The sequence below is a fragment of the Barbus barbus genome (assembly GCF_936440315.1).
Source record: "Barbus barbus genome assembly, chromosome: 38".
Classification (NCBI taxonomy): domain Eukaryota; kingdom Metazoa; phylum Chordata; class Actinopteri; order Cypriniformes; family Cyprinidae; genus Barbus; species Barbus barbus.
This window is the reverse complement of record NC_136716.1, coordinates 27,541,848-27,565,764: the sequence shown is the minus strand read 5'-3', so window position 1 is coordinate 27,565,764 and position 23,917 is coordinate 27,541,848. Positions and strand designations below refer to the sequence as shown.

General features: G+C 37.4%; 1 protein-coding gene across 2 annotated transcripts; it reads left to right on the top strand.

Moving 5' to 3' along the window:
- Positions 1 to 103: 103 nt before the first annotated feature.
- Positions 104 to 23,606, top strand: LOC306857414 (leucine zipper putative tumor suppressor 2 homolog). 2 transcript variants are annotated; one of them, XM_079397348.1, is made up of 5 exons: positions 104 to 161; positions 18,565 to 18,993; positions 19,714 to 20,253; positions 20,981 to 21,250; positions 22,764 to 23,606. In XM_079397348.1, the coding sequence occupies exons 2-5, from the start codon at positions 18,592 to 18,594 to the stop codon at positions 23,373 to 23,375; spliced, it is 1,824 nt and encodes a 607-aa protein (XP_079253474.1). In that variant the 5' UTR covers positions 104 to 161; positions 18,565 to 18,591; the 3' UTR covers positions 23,376 to 23,606. The 2 variants fall into 2 exon arrangements, with proteins under 2 accessions (XP_079253474.1, XP_079253473.1); XM_079397347.1 differs by lacking the exon at positions 104 to 161 and adding an exon at positions 17,354 to 17,411.
- The last annotated feature ends 311 nt before the right edge of the window (positions 23,607 to 23,917 follow it).

Sequence of the window (23,917 nt, the reverse complement as noted above, 5' to 3'; positions counted from 1 at the left end):
CCATCAGCGTCAGGCTTTTAGCCAATCGGTGAAGCGTGATTAATATTCATGAGTCTCGGACAGCAGAGGGGGAGGGGCATAAGAGGGAAGTTCAGTCAGAGCTGAAGCAGCGCAGAAAGTGCTCGATATTAAACCTGGACAGGAATAAACCCTACAGTATGGTGAGTACAGTAATCTGATACAGGGTGATGTACTTTATGAGCGTTTTATATCGAGTTATGAACTGTGACTGACAGACTCTCTTATTGACTCTGAAGCTGGTTTTTGTTTCGGGTTTGACTTTAAACTTCATCGGTTTACGAGAAAATATCCTTCATTCGGTTATTCCTCATCATTGGAATCGATTATCATGAGGTTTAAAGGTCTTATGATATTACTGACTGTTTACAATAAACAGCACAAACTTCCCTCTTCATTAGTTTAGCGCTTAACTAATCTTTAACTAGTCAGCGCTTAACTAATCTTTAACTAGTCAGCGCTTAACTAATCTTTAACTAGTCAGCGCTTAACTAATCATTAACTAGTCAGCGCTTAACTAATCTTTAACTAGTCTCTGTTGAAAAACAGTGGTTAACCCTAACTCTAACTGTTAGATTAACCCTTGCTGATCAACTAATCTAGAGATTAGAGACACAGATGAACTAGTATTTATTGGTTTAATGTATTTGTATATATTGGAGCCATGTCTGTAATTACTGTAAATATGTCTAATAATCTGATTAATGTTTAGGTTTAGTCTGGTGTTTATTAATGCCGTTTGCAAATTTGCATCTTAAATGATCATTTTTATCAGGCTGCTATGTTTAGGTTCAGTAATTTTACTCTGATGGCAATATAAAGGTCCTTTTCTATGCAATTAAAGTGAAATAACTAAATAAATATAGGGGCCTGATAAAAATGATCATTTCAGAAGAACATTTCAGACGCATTTAGAGGCGTTTGCATCTGATCTCTTCATATATATATATATTTATTAGATCAGGCTAAAGGTCCTTTATGTGCCTATAGTTGCACAAGTGCATTTTTCTTCCCCGTGTTGACATTTCCTATTGAAACAGGAAGTTTATGTTAACTGGTCAAGGTCTGGTTGGTTAGTTGGTTAGATGCTGTAAGTAATCCTAAATTAAATATGTTGTTATGTGTGAAATGGATATCTTCCTGGTCTGCTGCTCTTGTCATCATCATCATCATCATCAGTGATATTTAACAGGTGATTTGACTCAAATTGCTTTATCATCCCATGAGCACAGAAAGCAGATTTTAAACGGAGTATTTCCTGCACTATTTGAGCAGCTGCCATCAAGATGAGGAGAGAGAAACAGTCTGGTTCAGAAAGTTAACCATGGCTTTACTACACTAGTAACCATCGTTTAATCATGGTATTTGTAGTAAAACTGTGGTTATATGGTAGTCAATACACCAAAAAACCATGGTTACTACACTTTTACTACAGTAAAACCATGGTTATGTTTCATAAGGGATATTTCAACTTTATAACCATGTTTAACAGCGTAATTACTGGTGAAAAACGAGAGAAAATTCCCCATCAGTTTGAGAATGAAGTATCGAAGCTCGTTTACACTACAGCATAAAAAATTAAAAAGGTAATTGTGACTTTATGTGATCATTTGGACAGAACTGCAAGATATAAATGCACAATTGCAAGAAATAAAATTGCAATTCAGAGAGAAAATGTCAGAATCGTGAGAAATAAAGTTACATTTTTGAGATAAAATGTCACAATTATCTTCCTTTTTTTTACTATTATTAATTTATTCCATAGGAGAAGCTAAAGTGTGTCAAGCAGTCCTGAAAACAGGAACTAGGAAGATGTTCAGTATCGCTCAATATTCAAATAAAGGTGTGAGCGTTAGTTTATACGAGTTCAGAGCACAAGCGTGGGATTTCGTGAGGAATACTACATGCTGTTGAAGAGTAAAAACAGTAAATGAACCAGCACAGATTATTCCATGTGACTTGGATGGCATCCAGTTATTATTTTGGAAATAAACGATTGATTATAGCATTGATTTCAGTCGACATGCTGAAACACGCCAGGAGTTGAGTCAGACATTTACTGTGTCTGGATCCTTCCAGTGACCCAGTGACCTCCAATCAGCTGCGTTTCACTGGGACCAATCACTGAAGGAGCTTTGAGCCGTAATGAAGTCTGTTTGATTAGCCGTCTCATATTCACTGAAACATTGGGAGATAGTGCCGTTAGTGGATAAAGGTCTCTGTGTTAATTACTGGCTGTCATTAATTAAGAATAGATTGATGCATTTGCAACTCATTTGCATTTGTTTAGTTCCCAAACTGGGGTTTATGATTTTGAGTTATAAAAAAAATTTATACAAAAATAAATAAAGCTAAAATATTGTGGTTAAAGTCAATAAAACAAACAAATAAATAAATAAATAACTTTAAAAAATTAAAGAAAATCTATGAATAAATCAATAAGTTTTAAACAAGTTTAAATAAATTTAAACTAAAAACAATCAAAATAAAACACTTACTAAAAATAATGAAATATGTTATTTTTCCTGCGTGCCAAAAATTTGTGAATATGTTGCTAAATTATTGAAATATTAACTTATATCTCAAGGAGACGTCAAAAAATATTTTAGCTCAAAATATGACAAAAAATGTTGATTTTGTTTTTCAAACAAAACATTTTAACATTGCTCATCCTCCTTCAGTGTTTAAGGGAAGTCTATACAATAAATATATAAATTCGATAAAATAAATTAACTGCCATCTAAAAATCGTGAACATGTGAATGTGTTAAATTATTGAAATATTAAATTAAAATCTCAAGGTGAGTTCAAGAAAATATTTTAGCTCAAAGGGGTTCGAATGACAAAGAAAGTTTGGTAATCCTTGCTGTTTTTAGTAAATAACATTTTTTTTTCGATGAGGGTGAAGCTCATGATGGTCAAACCCACATCCGCTGTTCCTCCAGTCTATAAACAAACTCTCTCTCTCTCTCTCTCACACACACACACACACACTCATACACACACACACACACACACACACACACACACACACTCATACACACACACACACACACACACACACACACACACACACACACACACACATACACACACACACACACACACACACACACACACACACACACACACTCACACTCACACACACACACACACAACACACACACACACACACACGCTCAGATTGAAGTTTGATGACATCATTTCCTGTGCAGCCACTTGTTGTTGGTGTATTTGTCATTGCTCCTCTGGGAGCATCTCAAGGTTTCTCAGAGAAGAATCTGAGTGAGTGAGAGAGAGAGAAAAAAATAAATAAATAAATATTTTGCATGAGAAAATGTTTATATATTACAATTTTAGATACTGTTAGAGTTTTTATTAATATTTAAAATTTTGTTTTTATTTTTATGTTTTGTTTTCATTTTAGTTAAGCTTTAATTGGTTGTGTTTTGGCATTTTTAATTTTGTAAAAAATATGTCTATTTTATTAATTTTTATTTCAGATTTAGTTTTGATCAAATAACAGCTAAAAACCTTAATTTAGTAAACTAAATAAAAATGAAAAATGTTGCCTTGATATTCTTATATATATATATATATATATATATATATATATATATATATATATATATATATATATATATATATATATATATATATATATATTGTTTTTTTTTCTTCAGTTAACAACTTTTTTAAATTTAGTTTTATTTCACAACCCCGCTCTACAATATACTTAAGAGTTAACTAGTTTATTGCATATCATTACAGTAATTATTACATTATGGGAAAATGTTTAAATCTAAAACTAATATAAAGAAGAATGATTTCACAATGCAAAAGATCTTAATGGTCTTAAAGGCTTTATTTTCAGACGTGTTCTTGAAAGTCTTTGAGATTCACATCTACGCTGCTTTTATCGAGTTTGTTTTGTAATCTATTAATATAATTGCATTATATCTGAAATGCACATGAATCAGGTGTGGCTTCCTGTAACCCGTAGCTCTCTGAAAACACTATTAATATGCGCTCTATTTATAGAATAAGCCTTTTGTGTGTGTTAAAGGTCTCTGTTGTGATTGATTCTCATCAGATTTCAGCGGAGACAAAAGCAGAAGTCCAGCCGTTTATATAAACACTGAGAGAGATGCAGTAATTCAGCCGGACATGAAGATTGTGTCATGTCCGTGTGCTGTTGTTTTGTTAGTGGAACATTAAAGGAGTCTTCACATACACTGACCAAAGACTCACTCAGCCTCTAAACATGATGAAAAAGCACAATAAAAGTACCATCAAAGAGTCATGAAAGTGTCTCAGCAATGCTTAGAGTGAGGAACAGACTCGTGGAAAATTGTATTATTATTTTTCACATATACAAACACACTTGCACCTCAAGTATTGGGAGCCAAGCATATTGTGGAAACCAGAGTCCATATAACTAATCAAGAAAGGGGAAAAATGACCGAAAAACAAGTTTTAACTTTTAGATATTGTTTCCAAATACATTTTAATGTCATTTTTAATTTGTTCAGTCATAGCCATTTTACTTATGAATATAACAAACAAATGTAATAATTAAAAAAAGAAACTATATATTTAATATCCAATGAGAAACACTTTAGCATCAGCTTCTACAAAATATAATCTTAGCATCCTTTTGTTAATATTTTTTTAATTGTCTCCTCAAAATAAAGTGTGCTTTAGACACTAATAAATGGTTTCAGAGGGATTTTTAACATTAAATATCTCATGCACAGTCTTGTTATGATACTGTGATGCTACTTTTATGGTGCTTTTATCCATTTTTCTGTCCTTTTTGGAGTTTGACAGACATTACATTTCTTTAACTTTCTTTTTTTGTGTTCCACAGAATTAATAACATACAAAAGTTTGAACAACATAATCATGATCATAATAATAATTTCAGAGGAAAGTGACAGGAAAAGCATGCAGGAACGTCCTATTGTCTCAGTTCACGTCCCTCTGCTGCAGGATTCTCAGATTTTGTCGTGGGTTAATTGTCAGTGATTTCTGTTTTTTGGTCATCTGAAGTAGGTCTGTTGTAGGCAGTGTTCCCAGAGAACGCTTGGCAGCGCCGGGCACCGGGAGCGACCCGCAGCTGTCTGGATCTCTGTCCTCGTGTCCCAGCACAGGAACACAAGCACTCAAACTGGGCCGCGATGATCGCAGGCCAAACAGAAGAGCAGGAGAGTCAGAGCAGGGCTGTAATACCCATTCAGATAAATGATTCATTTACAATTTAGGCCTGTTAAGCAAAAAATAATAGACTCTTCAATGACTAAACTCAAACTCAACAACAGGACAAGTGCTGGGTTAGAATTGACCTACCCTGTAAGGTAAGCCCCTACCCTGCAGCTGTCATTGTAAGACAGTGAGCAACTCTGAGGGAGCAACAGTAACTAAGGGGGCGGGGCTTACCGATAGATCAATTGAAAGAAGTAATCAATAAAAATCTATTCACTCGATAAAGATTATTGGAGTATGTTTTACAAGAAAATACTATTTCTGTTGCCATTTTTCCTTAGAAATACATTTCATTAATACATTTTATCCAAAGCAGCATGCATTACATTCAAGACATTGGATCAGGTCATGCGTTCCCTGGAAATCGAACCCGTGATCATGCTGTTGCAAGCACCAATTCAATTGTTTGAGCAACAGAAACACCTGTATACACTGAAATACCTTTCATTACTGCCAAAGTGTCATCTACACTGAAAAAAATGGTTTAGGATTTACTTTGAAACTATTTTGACTCAAAAATTGTAAGTAAATTTTACAAATAATTATTAAGCAATAGACACTTTTCCTCCAAAGCAACTTTGCGTTCATGCATTACATTCATACTAAATGTTTTTTTCCAGTTCATGCAGTTGAACCCATGCATGGCTTTCATTTACAGTCCTGCGTTTGGCAGACGCTTTAATCCAAAGCCACTTGCATTGCATTGAAGCCATACATTGGACCAGTTCATGCTTTCCCTGGGAACCCAACCAGTGACATTGGCGCTGCAAGAACTATGTTCAATTCTAGAAATTGCAAGTAAATTTCACAAATAAATTACAACAAAACTGCAAGTAGCACATCAAATTAAACATGAAATTTAGAAGTAGAAATGCTGAAATAGTATTTTCTTGTAAAACACACTCCAATACCTACAAAAACACTAGCATTTTTTATGATTGATTTTTGATCAATTCTTAACACAAATACTCATCTGCTTGTCGAGTCTGAGTTTAGTCATAATGGAGTCTTTTTCTCAAGACATCAGCCCTTGACCCAGAATATCTTGTGCTTGTATCAGAATATATTTTTAATGGCCTCATTCTGTGAAATCTGATCATAAATATGTTGCTGATCAAACGTAGGAGCATCTTTTCATCTCCTCCCAGTATCACCCATCAGCGCTTATATAACAGCAGCTCCTGCAGGATTTAACGTCCTACTGGATCTGCTGACCCGAGGACTGATGGGATGATTTATGCAATTAATAACTGCTTAATAACATTGTATACTTCAGTTTAAATGAATAGTTCACCCCAAAAAACGAAAGCTCACCATGTTGTTCCATCCAAACCTGCATGGCTTTCCTCTGTCAAACACAAAAGATGATATTTTGAAAGTCAGTGGGGTCCAACCAGTGTATTTTGTGGATGACATGATTGTATATTTGCTGTAAGTCAAAGCTTGTTAATAAAACATCACATTATGTGCAGATGCATCATATGCATGAAGAGGAAAGATGTCCTTATAGAGAGAGTGTGTGTGTGTGTGTGTGTGTGTGGACGCATGTTGACTGAAGGTGTGTGTGTTTTGGAGCTGATCCTGATTATATTTGATCATCTCGTGTTGTTCTGTTCTCTTCGCTGGAACTTGGACCTCTTTGCTTTGTTCTGCCTGTAGAACCAATTTAACCAAGTCCAGTGTGACCCATTTACAGGACCTGAGAGAGACACGCACGGCACGCTGTAGCCTACTTACACTAGCCTATATATGCCAGCACAGCACACTCATTCAAAACTTTGCTCTGGAAGTGTGTGTGAAGAGAGATGATGATGTGTTTAATGTGTTTGCATTCATCTTGAGCCATTCTGAGTGTTTAGAATGAATATTTGCTCAAGCGTCACTGTTAGTATTTGAATGCAAATGATATGCACATATAGTCAACTAACTGTCTTAATTGGCTGGTTTGGGTTCGTCTGACCTGTTTCTTAGGGTACAATGTGTTCCTGCGTTCATATAGTAGATGTCTAGACCTCATGCTGTGATGAACTCAGATTTTCCACATCGAGCTATTTGTGATGCTTGTATGTCCCCGAGGCTCGATCGCACAGATCTGTGGCCCAGAATACTTTACGAGAAAGTAAAATTAGTAGTAGCTCGTCTAAAAACTGAATCAAATGAAGCCGATGAGACTCCTGTTTACACCTGCTTTATCATCCGTCTCAGCTGATCTGATCGCAAGTGAACAGCATTAGATACCCAGATAACAGGGAACGTTCTCAGAACGTTGTGGCAGGTTACGAACAAATGTTCTTCCCGCTACATTAATGGAAGATCTATTATTCATGGAATGTTTTTCCTGAAACGTTTCAGTTAAACATTCAACTAACATTTTTAAATGTTGCAACATTTGAAGCTTTTTGAGTTCCTAAGTTACACGTTTGAAACATTTAAAAGTAACAGTCTCATAATTGCAAAATGATACAATGGAATGTTCTAAAACAAAAAAACTGGCCTTTTCTTTTTGTACTTCAACTAATATTAACATAGCTTTGCATAATACAGATTATTTGAACAGCTTCACAGAAATAAACAGAAAAATATTCATCAGCAAATTAGACAATAGTGTCATTATTCAGGTCAATTCATTTCAAATTTCATTTTCATTCAACAGTGTCAGTGCAGTTACATTGATAATTTTACTGAATATTAATTGTATTTTTAATTTAAAAAAATATTTAATTGCATTTATTAATTGTAAAAACATTTAATAAAAATGTAATCATTTATTATAATAGTAACAGATATTTAAAAAAAAAAAAAAAAAGTATTTTACATACAATTTCCAATCAATAAAATATTGTATGCCTTGGCATTTCTAGAAATGTATATCTGTTATGAAAATGCTGTATTATATTAAATATAAAAATGATTTAAAAATATAAAAAAATTATTTTACTCACAATCTCCACACAATAATATATTTCTCATCTTGGCATATCTAGAAAAATGTGTATCCGTGTGTATCCGTTCAAAAAATGTCCATGGTGTTTTAACATTTGATTAATTTCCGTGAATTTTTCCAATTTACCGTGAGAATCTTGATTTTGAGCTACTTTAGAGCTTGGTTTTGTCTTGTTTTCATCATTTTTAGTCGTCTTGAGGCCCTCTAGTGGACGTCAGAGCCCTAGTTGAGAATCACTGAATCATTACAGTGTGTATGTGACCAAAAAGAGATGAAACTGCGTGAGTCGTGTTGTGTTTAATAGTTCTGTATGGTCTAGTGTTGTCAGTATTTGAGGAATATTCAGAGAAAAGGGAAGACACTGAAGGACAGGGAAGGAGGCACAGACAGAGGGATTCGAGAACAAGCGCTGATCTCTCCGGGATGGAGACTGAGCTACATTTTACATGCGAAGAGAAATGAGTTTCCCTCAGGGATGCGCACACACACACACACACACACACACACTCTCTCACACGCGTGCTGCGACAGAGCGAGACTGAAGCACTTCAGCTAGTGGAAGTGAAGCAACTGCCGGACACACATCTGCATCAGTGACACAGAACCCAACGACATGCAGGATTTAACATCAGGTATGTGACTAACAGAACCGTGTGTGTGTGTGTGTGTGTGTGTGTGTCACTGTTTGACAGGCATTAAGAGACCACGAGTACAATCTTAAAACCATTCTATGCCTAAAGAGACTTTCATTGCTCAGAGACTCAATGGAGTATCAACTTCTTCCTCAGTTTGTCCTAATATTCTCCAGGAGAACTAAAGCAGAGCTGAATGAGTCTATAGCTGTTGTACAGGAGCTGATCAGAAAAGTTTGACTTCGTCCTGGCTAACAGGGAACACTCTCACAATGTTTTTTAACAGTTATATAAATGTTAGGGCAAAATGTTTATGGAATGTTCTTCTAAATTTATTAATATATACATTCTCATCAAATTTCTTGGATGTTGGATGGCTCTTGATGTTATTAGCAATTTTGCACAAAAGAACAACATTCTCCAAATGTTCTTATGCTGTTATGTGTATTTGGACATTCTAAGAAATGTTTTTGTAACCTTTAAATAATAACAAGAAACCTGGACATTTTATCGTTCTTAGAATTAAAAAAATTAACATTCAGATAATATTATATGTTGGGTGAAAGTTAATAGAATGTTGTAAAAATGTTTTTGTAACCTTTAAATAATGTTCCAATCATGATGAGAAACATTTTAGAAACATTTCATAACCAGATTTGATTTCCTGAGATCTGGGACTTAATTGCAGACAAATCTTGGCAAACATGAGCACAGTGAGATTTAAACTCTAGAGAAGACAAATAAAATGACTATTTTCTTTATCAGGAGAAATATCTGAGAGACTTAAAGGGCAACATGAAACAACATTCACAACTCGTTTGACTTCCATAATGTGATGAACTTCCATGTAATTCTGGACAGAAACATCAACTGGAATTAAGGAAGTAAATGAGTTTGTTTTATGTCATGTGCCTTTAAGCAAAACCCTCACATTGTTCTTTGTTTAATCTCATTGTTGTCTTGGACAAAATGTCAGATTTGTCAGAGGGAAGTAGGAGGCAGTAAACGCTAAAAGGCTTTTTCACTGGAGTCACGCAGCTCTGAACACAGAGCTTTCAGTGTCTCTGAACAATGAAAACGACGCCGTCCTGCAGCATGATGTTTAGATGAAAACACTGAAGGAGATCACTGTAGTTATTCATCGTACACAATAACAAGAATAAACTAGATTAGGACACAAACTAGAGCAGAAGATTCATTTTTCACATTTAAATAGTTATTGTAGTAAATGTGTTTGTGGTTGTAGTTGGTTTGGTTCTCCTGTCTTCCGCTGTTGTTTTGAAGGTTATGATGGTCTTAGATGGTCATCTGGAGGTTGGAGTTCATTCTATCACAGAGGAACAGAGACGGTGAAGGGTCTGGAAAAGTACTTTATGCCTCATTGTGAATGAACACACACCTGTAAGAATGTTCTAGTTCTGAAAATCAAAGTCAGTCTTGAATTTGATGCTTGAAGTTTAGCTGTTGACATTTGAGTCATGTTCCTGGTTTTATTGTGAATGGTTCATTAGTCAGGGCTCAATATTAACGCTTGTCCGGGACAAGCAGCCTGATTAAAACATCAATAACAAAAATTTGCATAAATGTGACCCTGGAGCACAAAACCAGTCATAAGGGTAATTTTTTCAAAATTGAGATTTATACATAATCTGAAGGCTGAATAAATAAGCCTTCCACACCCCGAGCAGCCATTTATGCTGGGGCAGTTGGGGGTTCGGTGCCTTGCTCAAGGGCACCTCAGTCGTGGTATTGAGGGTGGAGAGAGCGCTGGACATTCACTCCCCCCACCTACAATCCCTGCCGGCCCGAGACTCGAACCCACAACCTTTGGATTACGAGTCCGACTCTCTAACCGTTCAGCCACGACTTCCCATATGATACCTCTTCATTCATTGCTACGAATTGATGGCGGTCAGATAAGTACGATTTGAGCCATGCTAATGCACTTCCACTAATGCCAACAAAGTGTTCTAGTCTATTTAAAAGAATGTTGTGGTCGATAGTGTCAAGCGCAGCGCTAAGATCCAGTAGCACTAATAAAGAGATACAACCACGATCAGATGATAAGAGCAGGTCGTTTGTAACTCTAATGAGAGCAGTCTCAGTATTATGATACGGTCTAAATCCTGACTGGAAATCCTCACAGATATAATTTTTCTCTAAGAAGGAATATAATTGTGAGGATACTACCTTTTCTAGTATCTTTGACAGAATTTGATATCGGTCTGAAATTAACTAGATCTTTGGGGTCAAGTTGTGTTTTTTTAATGAGATGCTTAATAACAGCCAATTTAAAGGTTTTGGAGACATATCCTAATGACAGTGAGGAGTTAATAATATTCAGAAGAGGATCTATTACTTCTGGAAGCAGCTCTTTTAGTAGTTTAGATGGAATAGGGTCTAACATACATGTTGTTGGTTTAGATGATTTAACAAGTTTATACAATTCTTCCTCTCCAATAGAAGAGAATGAGTGGAATTGTTCCTCAGGGGATCTATAGTATCTGATGCGAAACTGTAGCTGACGGCTGCATGGTTACAATTTGATCTCTAATAGTTTCGATCTTGGAAGTAAAGTAGTTCATAAAGTCATTACTGCTGTGCTGTTGAGAAATTGCAACACCTGTTGATGATTTATTTTTCATTAATTTAATGACTGTATTGAATAAATACCTGGGGTTATGTTTGTTTTCTTCTAAAAGAGACGTAAAGTAAGCAGATCTAGCAGTTTTTAATGCTTTTCTGTAGGATAGGGTACTTTCCCGCCAGGCAATACGAAATACCTCTAGTTTGTTTTTCTCCAGCTGTGCTCCATTTTCCGGGATGCTCTCTTTAGGGCCCGAGTGTGCTCATTATACCACGGAGTCGGACTGTTTTCTTTGATCTTCCTTAAGCGTAAAGGAGCAAGTGTATCTAAAGTGCTAGAAAAGAGAGAGTCCATAGTTTCTGTTACATCATCAAGTTGTTCTGAGCTATTGGATATGCTGAGGAATTGAGATAAATCAGGAAGATTATTTATAAAGTAGTCTTTTGTAGGGCTGTGTATTGGCAAGAATCAGGCGATACGATGCGTATCACGATACAGGGGTTGCGATACGATATATTGCGATACTGTAAGCAAGGTGATATATTGGGATATTTCTTATTTTAGGAATAGGATATATTTTTAGGAAAGCCGTCATTAAGAACACACCACTATATGCAAACCTTAGCAAAAAATAAATAAATAAAAATAGTTTAACCAGAACACACTGGGATCTGCATTTGCAATAATCAGTCCCTATAACATTCAACATTACTGAAGCACTATGTGCAGTACGAGTAAAGGGGGAAATATTCAAGTGCTTGCATGATTTTTTAGTTAAATGCATGTATAAAATGTATTTTATCAAAAGATAAAAATATATATTTATAGACTCTACTTTAAAGGTTCACAGTTTGTTTACAATTGTGACATGCAATGTCATAACATTTGATCTGAACAAAAAATGACATCTGCTTAATATCAATGAAAAATAAAGTGCTTGCAGGACTCCTAAAGAAAACTAAACACTTGTAAAACAATCAAATAAATACAGATGTTAAACATTCTCAGAACTTTTCAACTTGGATTTCACAGGTTTTTCAGTTTGTGTTTATGTTCCGCGTGGAATCGCCGCGACGCGAGCACCGCCCCAACTGCACAAAACACCCCCGAATTACGAGAGAAAGCTGCAGCTGCGCGGCGACTCTACCACCCGCCGCACAAGGACTCTTCAACACGGGACGCGGCAAGCGGCAGAACCGAGGTTGCGCTCGCGCCGTGGTCCCGAGGCGGACATTACCACAAAAGCCCAAATGGCGCCACACTTCAGCTTTGTACATCGAAACGAGAACTGGAACAATTCTTTCATCCTCCATTACTGGCAGCGAACTATATTAACGCTAACATTACTGGAGTGCCCTGATGCTAGTATTTCCTGTCACTGTTTAAGTTCAGAGATGAAGACTAGTGGTCGGGATATGAACTCAAAACAAAACAACTGCCATGAATGTTTTTTAAATATCGATATTCCGTTTTGGAGAATCGATACAGTATCGCCAAACAAAATATCGCGATACTCGCGTGTACTAATATTTTCTTACACCCCTAGTCTTTTGTGGTAGAGGTGATGGTTCTACCATATTTGTAAGAAGGAGTTGGCTTTGCAGTTTTAGCTATATGGAGTTTGCACAAGACTAGATAATGATCTGAGATATCATCGCTTTGCTGCAGAATTTCAACTCCAGTAACATCAATTCCATGTGACAGTATTAAATCTAGAGTATGATTTCCACAATGAGTAGGTCCTGAAACATGTCGTCTAACCCCAATAGAGAGTTCAGAATGTCTATGAATGCTGATCCTAATGCATCTTTTTCATTATCGACATGGATATTAAAATCGCCAACAATTAAGACTTTATCTGCAGCCAGCACTACCTCTGTATGGTGGCCTGTATACAGTAGCCAGTACAAACATCACAGGGGATTTATCACTAACACGTGTTTCTCTAGATAATGTTATATGCAGCACCATAACTTCAGACGAGTTATACTTAAAGCCTGCCCTCTGAGAAATACTGAGAATATTGCTATAAATTGTAGCAACACCTCCCCCTTTACCTTTTGGACGCGGCTCATTTTTATTGCAGTAATCTTGGGGGGTGGACTCATTTAAAGTAATGTATTCATCTGGTTTTAGCCATGTTTCTGTCAAACAGAGCACATCTAGTTTATGATCAGTGATCATATCATTTACAAAAAGCATTTTCGTAGAAAGGGACCTGATATTCAGTAAGCCAAGTTTTATCATTTGTTTCTCTGTTACATACATTTTTCATTTGTTGAAAATCAATTAAATTGTTACTCTTACTTTGGTTTGGATGTTTTCTGTATTTTCTAGTTCGGGGAACAGACACAGTCTCTATAGTGTGATATCTAGGTGAAAGAGTCTTTATGTGCTGAGAATTAACTGACTTCTGTGACGTGAGGTGGCTAGCAGACGGTCGGTTTAGCCAGTCTGTCTGCTTCCTGACCTGGGCCCCAGTTAGTCAAGTACAGACTCTAAGACTATGTGCCATATTTCTAGAGAGAAGAGCGGCACCACCCCAGGAGGGATGACGATCATCTCTTTTCAACAGGTCAGGTCTGCCCCAAAAATTCTTCCAATTGTCTATAAAACCTATGTTATTCTGCGGGCACCACTTAGACATCCAGCCATTGAGTGACGACAGTCTGCTATGAATCTCATCACCCCGGTAAGCAGGGAGCGGGCCAGAGCATATCACAGTGTCTGACATCATACTTGCAAGTTCATACACCTCTTTAACATTATTTTTAGTGATCTCTGACTGGCGAAGTCAAACATCATTAGTGCCGACGTGGATAACAATCCTACTGAATTTACGTTTAGCATTAGCCAGATCTTTTAAATTTGCCAAGATGTCAGGCGCTCTGGCTCCCGGTAAACATTGGACTATGGTGGCTGGTGTCTCTATTTTCACTTTCTGTACAATAGAATCGCCAAAAACTAGAGCACTTTCATCAGGTTTCTCAGTGGGTGCGTCACTGAGTGGGGAGAACCTGTTTGATGTTCTGATCGGAACGGAAGAGTGGTGTTTTGACCCGCGACTAGGCCGCCTCACAGTCACCCAGTTTACCGGAACAGAACAATGTACAGGACTCCCTGAGCTAGTTGCATCCAAAGCAGTATCTACAGCCCTCACATTCTTACTGTCCTCAACTAAAGTTTGAATGCATGTCTCTAGTTCTAAAATCTTCTCTGTCAGCCTAACTATTTCCCTGCATTTATCACATGTGAATCCCTCGTCGCCGACAGACAGAGATAAACTATACATGTGGCAAACAGTGCAAACAACAATAGCAGGAGAAGAAGCCATTACTCACCGTGATTGATGAATGATACTGACTTAACTTACCACTTACCACTGTTGTTTGATGAGAGAAATGAAACGGAGCGAGAAAAAATAAAACGGTAATACACGCGAGTAGAAACACTTATGACAAGCTAACCGGCTAACCGGTTTTAGATTAAAAGCGAACGATCAAATTAGTCAGGTTTGTTTGATAGATAATATCAGAAATATAGTTTTATATTATATAAGTTATATATTATGACTTTAAACTACAGAGAGTGAAAGTATAATAGAGATTCAACAGAAAAGCGAAGCTACACGGAGCTACAATCACAAACCTCTCAGCAGCACGACAGACAGAAGCACATTTTTTTAATCAAAAAGTGTGATTAAGGTGTTTGCATATCTATACTGCACTTCAATAATGAGACTAAAATAGGAATACTCCACACGTCATAATTCGATTTGTGTTTACTTCGACTATGACTTTAGCCAGATTAAGGTAATCAAATCTCTGTTTACGTGGTAGATTCTTAATTAGATTATTGTCTTAATCGTTTTAAAATCGGAATACTGTTGTCCATGTAAACATACTGATTGATTCAGTGAGCCATTCATAAAGAATATTTATGGAAGAGCTGATAGAATGGGAATATTGCTTAAGAATAAATTACATTTACACCACAACACTTTTTACTTGGAGAAGTGAATGAACTATTTAGCACATGTGAAGGCTTAATGTTGAGCCCTGCATTAGTGCACATGCTTGACATTAACTTGCTCCACCTCTGAAATGACTTTCTAGGCCGGGCAGGCTGTTGCTTAAATGGAAAATCTCTAATTTCTGCTTCACTAAAGAAATCATAATCAGTATGAACAGCCCAACTGGCTCAGACTAAAATGGACTAATGACTAAACGAATGAGGCCGGATCTGCCCGTCTGTCTTTGTAAAAGCATTTGAAACTTGTTTAACCTGTTTGAAAACAGTCATTTCTGTCATGGCAACTCTCAGAGAGTTTAGCATGGTAATATACTTGATAATGATAATGAGTTTGGTCTTAGCAGAATAGATCTGCTACGCAAGTACTGAGATTTACTAAGACTTGCCAATACATCCACAGACATGGAAGTACTGCTGCTGCGCATATAACATGAAATAACTCCACTATATGTGAAATAACCTGAAGCAGATATATACAGGTGGAGCTGGGGAGGTGGAGGGTTTCTCAAGCCTGTTAAGCAGCAAGCTCATTGGCTGCTGATGTGAAAAGAAACCAATCAGCTGTGCCATGTGAATAATTGAGTTGGAACCTATCAGCCTGTGCCATCTAGGGTTTCATGCCAGAGCTGTGTTTTAATTGTGCAGCTCTGAAATGGGCTGTGATTGCGGTTTCTTCCACATAAAGCAAACGAAATACACAGATGTTACGAACGGTTATTTAATCAGCTTTAGTGATTGTATTGTTTGAAACGGTCAAGGCAGATCAAACTGGGATTAATTTCTCTAATCTAGATTAGTCCCGTATGCTGCATGAATCCTGATGAGAAGACCAGCAGGACTGTTGCTTTGAATGACAGTCTACACCAGGGTTCCTCAATAGGTGACCCTTGATTATTATAATTACTCATTACCTGAGTAATGATGCATTGAGTAATCATCACTGTTTGCATGTTGTTCCAGCCGCGACGTCACAGAAAACAGAAACCCATCGCTTGCAGCTGTCGTGGGTGGATCGGACAAAACCAGTGTTGGGGAAAATTACTTTTAAAAGTAATTTATTACAATATTGCATTACTCCCTAAAAAGTAACTTATTACAACATTACTTTGTTACTTTTTATGTTAAGTAATGCGTTACGTTACTTTTGTGTTACTTTTCAAATCTGGGCTGGGCTGCCTTGTTTGTTTTTAATATATATAGTTCTATTTTTGGTAAATGAAAAGCCCTTTCACAGCAAAAAGTGAAATGAATAAACCTCAGGCTGAACGAAAAGTAAATTCCCGTTTGTACAGCAGAATGCAGGAGAATTAAGTTCAACACTCTTCAGCAATAAAAAAAAGAACCACAATTGTTAGTTTATCTAAAGTAATACATAAAGGATATTTGTCTTATTAACCATTTAAGTATTGCAGATTTGCGTCATATTCTGAGTTTGCATTTTACTGTTCTTTATTCATTTGGAGGAATACTGAATCTGTTTTTGTGCAAGTGAGAGTAAATACATGCTCGCATAAAACTAACCATACACAGAGCACACAATCCTGCCTCTGCACTTACTCACAATTTTTCTCAACATGGGTAACAGGAGAGTGAATAAATGGGGAACAAAGTAACTGGTGTTACTTATTTGAAAAAGTAACTAACTGTAAATTAAAAAGTAATGCGTTACTTTTCTAGTTACTTGAAAAAAGTAATCTGATTATGTAACTTGCGTTATAATGTGTTACCCCCAACACTGACAAAACTACATGGAAAAAGATACATTTTGTCGCGTCTGGTTGGGACACGGTGCTACAGTTTGATCCCCAAAAAATCTAAGTATAAAAATATTAATGCTGACAGATCTAATAATTGAATTTGTAATTAGGGAAAGTGGAGAGAAGAGATCCAGATGAGCAGGAACAGTTGACCTGGACGGCAGACATCAAGTTACAGTTTGTTCATTTGTTTTTAATATTCAACAGGCAAAGTTCTTTAGTTTTCTGTATTTGAATACAAAAATGTTCCTAATTGTTTGAATAAAACAGACTACTGGGGGGGAATCAGAATATTTATCTTTTGATAACAGTAACAAAAACAGCAGTAACAACAACAAGCAAACATTTTGGTCCTAACATGGTCGGTGGCCCTTGGCTCGGTATTGTTGGCAGAATTTGGCCCTCGGTGAAAACTAATTGAGGAACCCTGAGGCCTGTAGCACGAAGCCGGTTTTAGTTTTTACCCATGCAGGTAAATTCACGTTTGGTTTAAGCAAACTGAGTTTTTGGGCTCAAGAATGTGGGTTGGTTTTGAGCGGGTTTCATCGCCATGGTAACTTACGCTACACGGCTACCCTGCTGCAGAGCAGGTTTTATTCTGGGTTAGAGATCGCGAACCTCAACTGGACCAATCAGCTGTGAGCAAAGAGACATATATCTGATGCTATTAAGTCACGCCCCTGTATCAAATTAAAGCAGAGTATAAGAATTTCAGAGACAAAATTGCCTTTTGCTGCCATTTATTTCTTATATTAATATCATATGAATTAGTATTATTCATTATATAATTATAAAATATTAAAAAAATTATTATATGAGCTGGCAATTAATATTAGATTTGCATTTACATACATTGCCTATAAATAAGTTTCAATATATAAAGTTTTTAAAATGACTAAACAATATGCATTTTCTTTTGAGCTCTTTGTGAAAGTATAAAATTCAGCTGATTCTTTTGCATAGTCAGATATTTTCTTTCTGCTGCGTTTATTCCTGCCTTGTAAACATTTATATCGAGCTCTGTGAGCATGCTGGCCCTGTTTCATAAAACAAGTTTACCAAATAACCCAGTCTTATTTCAGTTAGTCTGACTTATTTTGTACCAAATCAACTGACAATAAGTCAGGCTAACTGAAATAAACCTGACTTATTTGGTAAACTTGTTTTATGAAACAGGCCCCAGAACCTGATCTAAATCATGTTGGATTTGTTTGGTTTTGTCAGCTTTAAACCTACTCTGAAACTCAGTTTGTTCATCTCACTTTGTGCTACAGGCCACTGGTCTCCACCAGCTTCATGATGTTCATGGTTTCTCTTCTTCTCCGTGCAGGTTTTCTGAGTTGGCGTGTCATCGGTCATGGCGCTGGTCCAGTCTCTCCCTGTGTCCATTGACCATCCAGGACCAGGCCTGGACCCGCGTCTCCATCCCGCCTCGCCTCCTCTGATGGGAGCGATGGGTGCCGTCAGCAGCATGATGCAGAGTCACGTCACTTATCCTGACCGCGCAAACATAGAGGTCAGCACCAACTTCCGCAAGGGCACGCCGGGCTCCGGACGCCTGCTGTCCGAAACCTCACAGGGAAGCCGGACTCCGTCCAGCAAGAGGAGGGCCGTCGCCGGCAGAGCCAAGGGCTTCGGTTCTCGCTCATATTCACATGAGGACTTGATAAGAGACTGGAACGATAATCATTTGGATGTGGGTTCGACTGGTGTGGACGGACCTCCGAAACTGGTTCCAGTGTCTGGACAATTAGAAAGAGTGAGTACAGGATTAGAGATTAATAAAATAATAATTTTCCCCTCTTATATCTCCTAACAATTCCTGTCTTATCATAATAAAGGGCAATTACTTAAAAAAAAGAATACTGAAATGATACATATGTATATAAAAATTGAATTTAATTAAATGTAATAAAATGTAAAATATTTTACAAATATATATATATATACACACATACAAATAAAATGTTGATAGAATAGAAAAAGATATAGAAAGCTAGTGTTAGAGGTCTTTTTTTTGGAAAAACAAGCAGTTAGAAAATGAATAGAGTGCAAGTGATAGAGGGTCAAGTGTTTTTATTTTTTTTATAAAAAACTAAATATTGTGTGCACATCCCCTTTCTTTTGTAAATACTTTTTATATAAATGAAAGATAATTAAAAGAGATATATTGATCTGTTATTGTAATGAAGAACGTTTTGATCAGTTTTATAAGGGAATATATGTTGGAAATGCTGTAAAAGTGACAAATGTCATAAACAGATGTTGTGTATTTTATCTCTTTGCAATAAAAACAAAAAAAAAGAAAACAAAGAAAGAAAACAAATAGACAAAACAGAATTAGAATAGAGGGTGCTAGAGCTAGAGGGTCAAATAAAGACGGAAGAGATGCATTTTTAGCCGTTTCTTGAAGATGGCTAAGGGCTTTATCACTGTCTGCTGGTAATGCTTCATGATTTCTGATGTTTGTTTCTCTCAGAGCGTTCAGCAGGCCATAATCAGACCCACTGCCTTCAAACCCGTGGTCCCTCGGAGCCGTAACGGCGTGCAGTATCTGTCCCCGCGGCTCGGTGCCGGTCTGTCGGGAAGCCAAGGAAACCTCAGCATGCTTTCTCCAGAAGACGAAGACGACTCGCCCGTGACGACGGAGCGGCACAGCTCTTACAGCGGCGCTCGCAACGCTTTGTTCAGCCAGTCCTTTACCATGACGGACACGGCACGCAACTCCTTAACCAACCTGCCGGCGTATAACGGGCCGAGCCAGAGCCAGAGCCAGAGCCAGAGCGAGGCCGGCAAACATCACGGACACTCCAACTCCGACAGCGGCCGCTCCTCGTCCAGCAAGAGCACGGGCTCCCTGAGCGGCCGCGGCCTGCTGCTGACCGACCCGCTGACCCCGCCACCCATCCAGGCCTACGAGACCATCGTCAGAGACCTGGAGGACAAACTGAGGGAGAGAGACCTGGAGCTTCAGCGGCTCCGAGAAAACCTGGACGAGAACGAAGCAGCCATCTGTCAGGTGTGCGAGAGATGCTTTTCATCGACTTGAAGGAGTAGTTCACCCAAAAATGAAAATTTACTCATTAATTACTCACCCTCATGTTGTTCCCACCCAGGTTAAAAAAAAGTGCACTTCCATAATGTACTTAAAGTGCTCTATTTTCACGCAATAATTTTGTACTTAACCCGTTTAATCCCAATTTTTTCCCAGACAGGAAAATATTAGTGCTGTCAAATATTGTTTACATAATATGTGTGTTGTGTATATTTATTATGTATATATAAAAACACACATACAGCATATATTTAGAAAATATTTAAATGTTTATATTTATATCATATATAAATATTTAATACGTATATAAACGTAACATTTTTCTAAAAAATATACATGCATGTGTGTATATTTATATATATATATATATATATATATATATACACACACACATACATATAAATATACACAACACACACATATTATGTAAACAAAAACTTTTATTTTGGATGCGATTAATCGTTTGACAGCACTAGGAAATATCCAAATGATGTGTCATTAGTTATCCTTTGAAATATTTAATAATTGGAAAGATTATTTATTCAGCTTTCAGATGATGTAAAAATCTAAATTTCACAAAATTGACCCTCATGACTGGTTTTGTGCTCCAGGGTCACATTTATGTTTAACAGGAATTAAATTAATAATTGCACGCTAATTTGTGGCAGATGCTAAACTCTGTGTGTTGCAGGTGTACGAGGAGCGTCAGAAGCGCACGGAGCTGGAGATGGAGGAGTTCAGACAGACGTGTGCGGCTAAGATGCAGAAGGCGTCTCATAAGGCGCAGCGCGAGCAGCAGCTCCTGCAGCTCCAGGTGTTTCAGCTGCAGCAGGAGAAGAAGAAGCAGCAGGAGGACATGACGCAGCTCCTGCAGGAGCGCCAGAGGCTCGAGGAGCGCTGCGCCTCCTTCGAACGAGAACACACACAGCTGGGGCCCAGACTGGAGGAGACCAAGTGGGAGGTGAGGAGCAGTGACACTAGGGGTGCGTTCCACTCGACCGCAAGCCTGGGCTCCAGACTCATTCTTCCCATTGGTCGCCCTTTTTACGACTAACTTTTTCAGTTAATGACTATATGAGTTAATGGCTATAATGACAAACTAGCTTACATAATGTTTATTAACAAAAACATAAGAGAAGGCATGGCATAGACCACATACTGTATTATATACAGACTAATAAATTACAGAACGTTTAGCAAAGACAAGTTTTCAAAATGAAAACAAAAGAAAAGTAAAAGTTGTTGGTGACAGTGCTTGCGTGTTTTTTTCCACAAGAATAGCAACATGCTTACCTTCTCTGGTTTAAAAAGCGGTCTTTTACTTTAGCTTGAAAACCATCCATCGTTTCCTCATTTTAGCTGCGCGCTCCTGCTGACGTGACGAGTATAAACCAGGCTCTACTCGAAGCTCTGCGCGGTTTAACCCTCTGGTTGTGTTCGGGTCAAATTGACCCGGAGAAGAGTTTCTTTTCCCCAAAAATACTAGTTAACGTTATCGCATCGGACTCAAACTTACTGACTTAGTTCACATAGGGTATAAGTACTTCTCAGATTTTTTTTAATTTTTATTTTAGTCATTTTTTTGTTGGTTTTATTTCACCTAGTCACACTTGTGGTGTTCCCGGTCAAAAATGGCCGGCCATTATTATATCTGACCCTGCAGCACAGAAGCAGTCATGAGTAACACAGGTATATTTGTAGCAATAGACAACAATACATTGTATGGATCAAAATTATACATTTCTCTTTTATGCCAAAAATCATTAGGATATTAAGATCATGTTCCATGAAGATATTTTGTAAATTTCCTACCGTAAATATATCAAAACTTCATTTCTGATTAGTAATATGCATTGCTAAGAACTTCATTTGAACAACTTTAAAGGAGATTTTCTCAATATTTAGATTTTTTTGCTCCCTCAGATTCCAGATTTTCAAATAGTTGCATCTCAGACAAATATTGTCCGATCCTAACAAATTATTCTGCTTTCATTTGATGTATAATTTTCAATTTACAAAATTTTTAACCCTTATGTCTGGTATTGTGGTCCAAGGTCACATATATAATTTTATATAATTTTAATAAGAACTCAGATAAACCATATATTGTCGTAGTCCTGTGTTTATTAGTCACGTTGAATCAATGAAAGCAGTTAACTCCTCTGTTTATTCAGCTAGCGCTAAAGAGATTTCCTGGATTTCTTCTGGAGATTTACTACTGATCACAGAACCGTGCTTCACTGACGAGATTTATTTTTATTTATTATATAATATTTTTTTTTTTTTTAAACACTGCTACGCGTACTGCATTAGGCTAACTGAGACGTGTTATAGCACTTGCATATCATTGCTCTTTTCTTGATTGCTTCCATTGTACGCACTTGTAAGTCACTTTGGATAAAGGCGTCTGCTAAACGACTAAATATGAATATGAGATGCACATAACAACCTGCAGCTTGTTGCATTTCTCTCAGGTGTGCCAGAAGTCTGGAGAGATTTCCCTGCTGAAGCAGCAGCTGAAGGACCTCCAGGCCGATCTGGCGCAGCGCGTCGGTGAGCTGGTGACGTTACGAGGACAGCTGCGAGAGGTTCGAGCCGAGCTGCAGACGAATCAGATTCAGCTACAGGAGGCACACACGGCCTCGCGCACACGGATGCTGGAGCTCGAGGTCTGCGAGAACGAACTGCAGCGCCGCAAGAGCGAGAACGAGCTGCTCCGGGAGAAAATGAGCCGTCTGGAAGACGAGTCGTCTCACCTGCGTCTGAGCGCCAACGACAGCGAGGAACTGAATGCCTCAAAGCAGCAGGTCGAGCGATTAAAGGCGGAGCTCGCTTACAAACACCAGCGCTCGTCCGATCACACGTCTGCGTTCGAGAGCGAGAGAAAGGGCTGGGAGGAGGAGAAGGACAAAGTGATTAGATATCAGAAACAGCTGCAGCAGAACTACGTGCAGATGTACAAAAGGAACCGAGATCTGGAGCGATCGCTCCGTCAGCTCAGCCTCGAGCTGGAGTCCCGAGAACAGGACGATGACAGCAGCGGAAATGAAGTCACGTTCGACGACATCGCTGCTACCGAGATCTGAAACAAGTAACTCATCTCAGATTGTGCTGAGTTCTGATCTCTACTAAGTTCTGTTCTCAAATAGTGCTGTCAAATGATTAAATCACATCCAAAATAAGTTTATGTAATATATGTGCGTGTACAGTGTATATGTATATATAAATACACACACACATACAGTATATATTTATCTTCATATAATTTCTGTTATATATAAATATATTTAATATATAAACATAACATTTTTCTTAAATATGACCAACAAAACCAGTCATAAGGGTCAATTTTTTTAAATTAAGATGTATGCATCATCTGAAAGCTGAATAAATAATCTTTCCATTGATGCATGGTTTGTAAGGATAGGACAATATTTGGCTCTAAATATTGAGAAAATCTCCTTTAAAGTTGTTCAAATGAAGTTCTTAGCAATGCATATTACTAATCAGAAATGAAGTTTTGATATATTTATGGTAGGAAATTTACTAAATATCTTCATGGAACATGATCTTAATATCCTAATGATTTTTGTCATAAAAGAGAAATGTATAATTTTGATCCATACAA

Bases quoted from the DNA above. Each gene is read 5' to 3' on its own strand.
- LOC306857414 (XM_079397348.1), top strand. From the start codon at position 18,592: ATGGCGCTGGTCCAGTCTCTCCCTGTGTCCATTGACCATCCAGGACCA. The intron at 18,994-19,713 runs GTGAGTACAGGA...TGTTTCTCTCAG, and splicing joins TGTCTGGACAATTAGAAAGA to AGCGTTCAGCAGGCCATAAT. The intron at 20,254-20,980 runs GTGTGCGAGAGA...TGTGTGTTGCAG, and splicing joins ACGAAGCAGCCATCTGTCAG to GTGTACGAGGAGCGTCAGAA.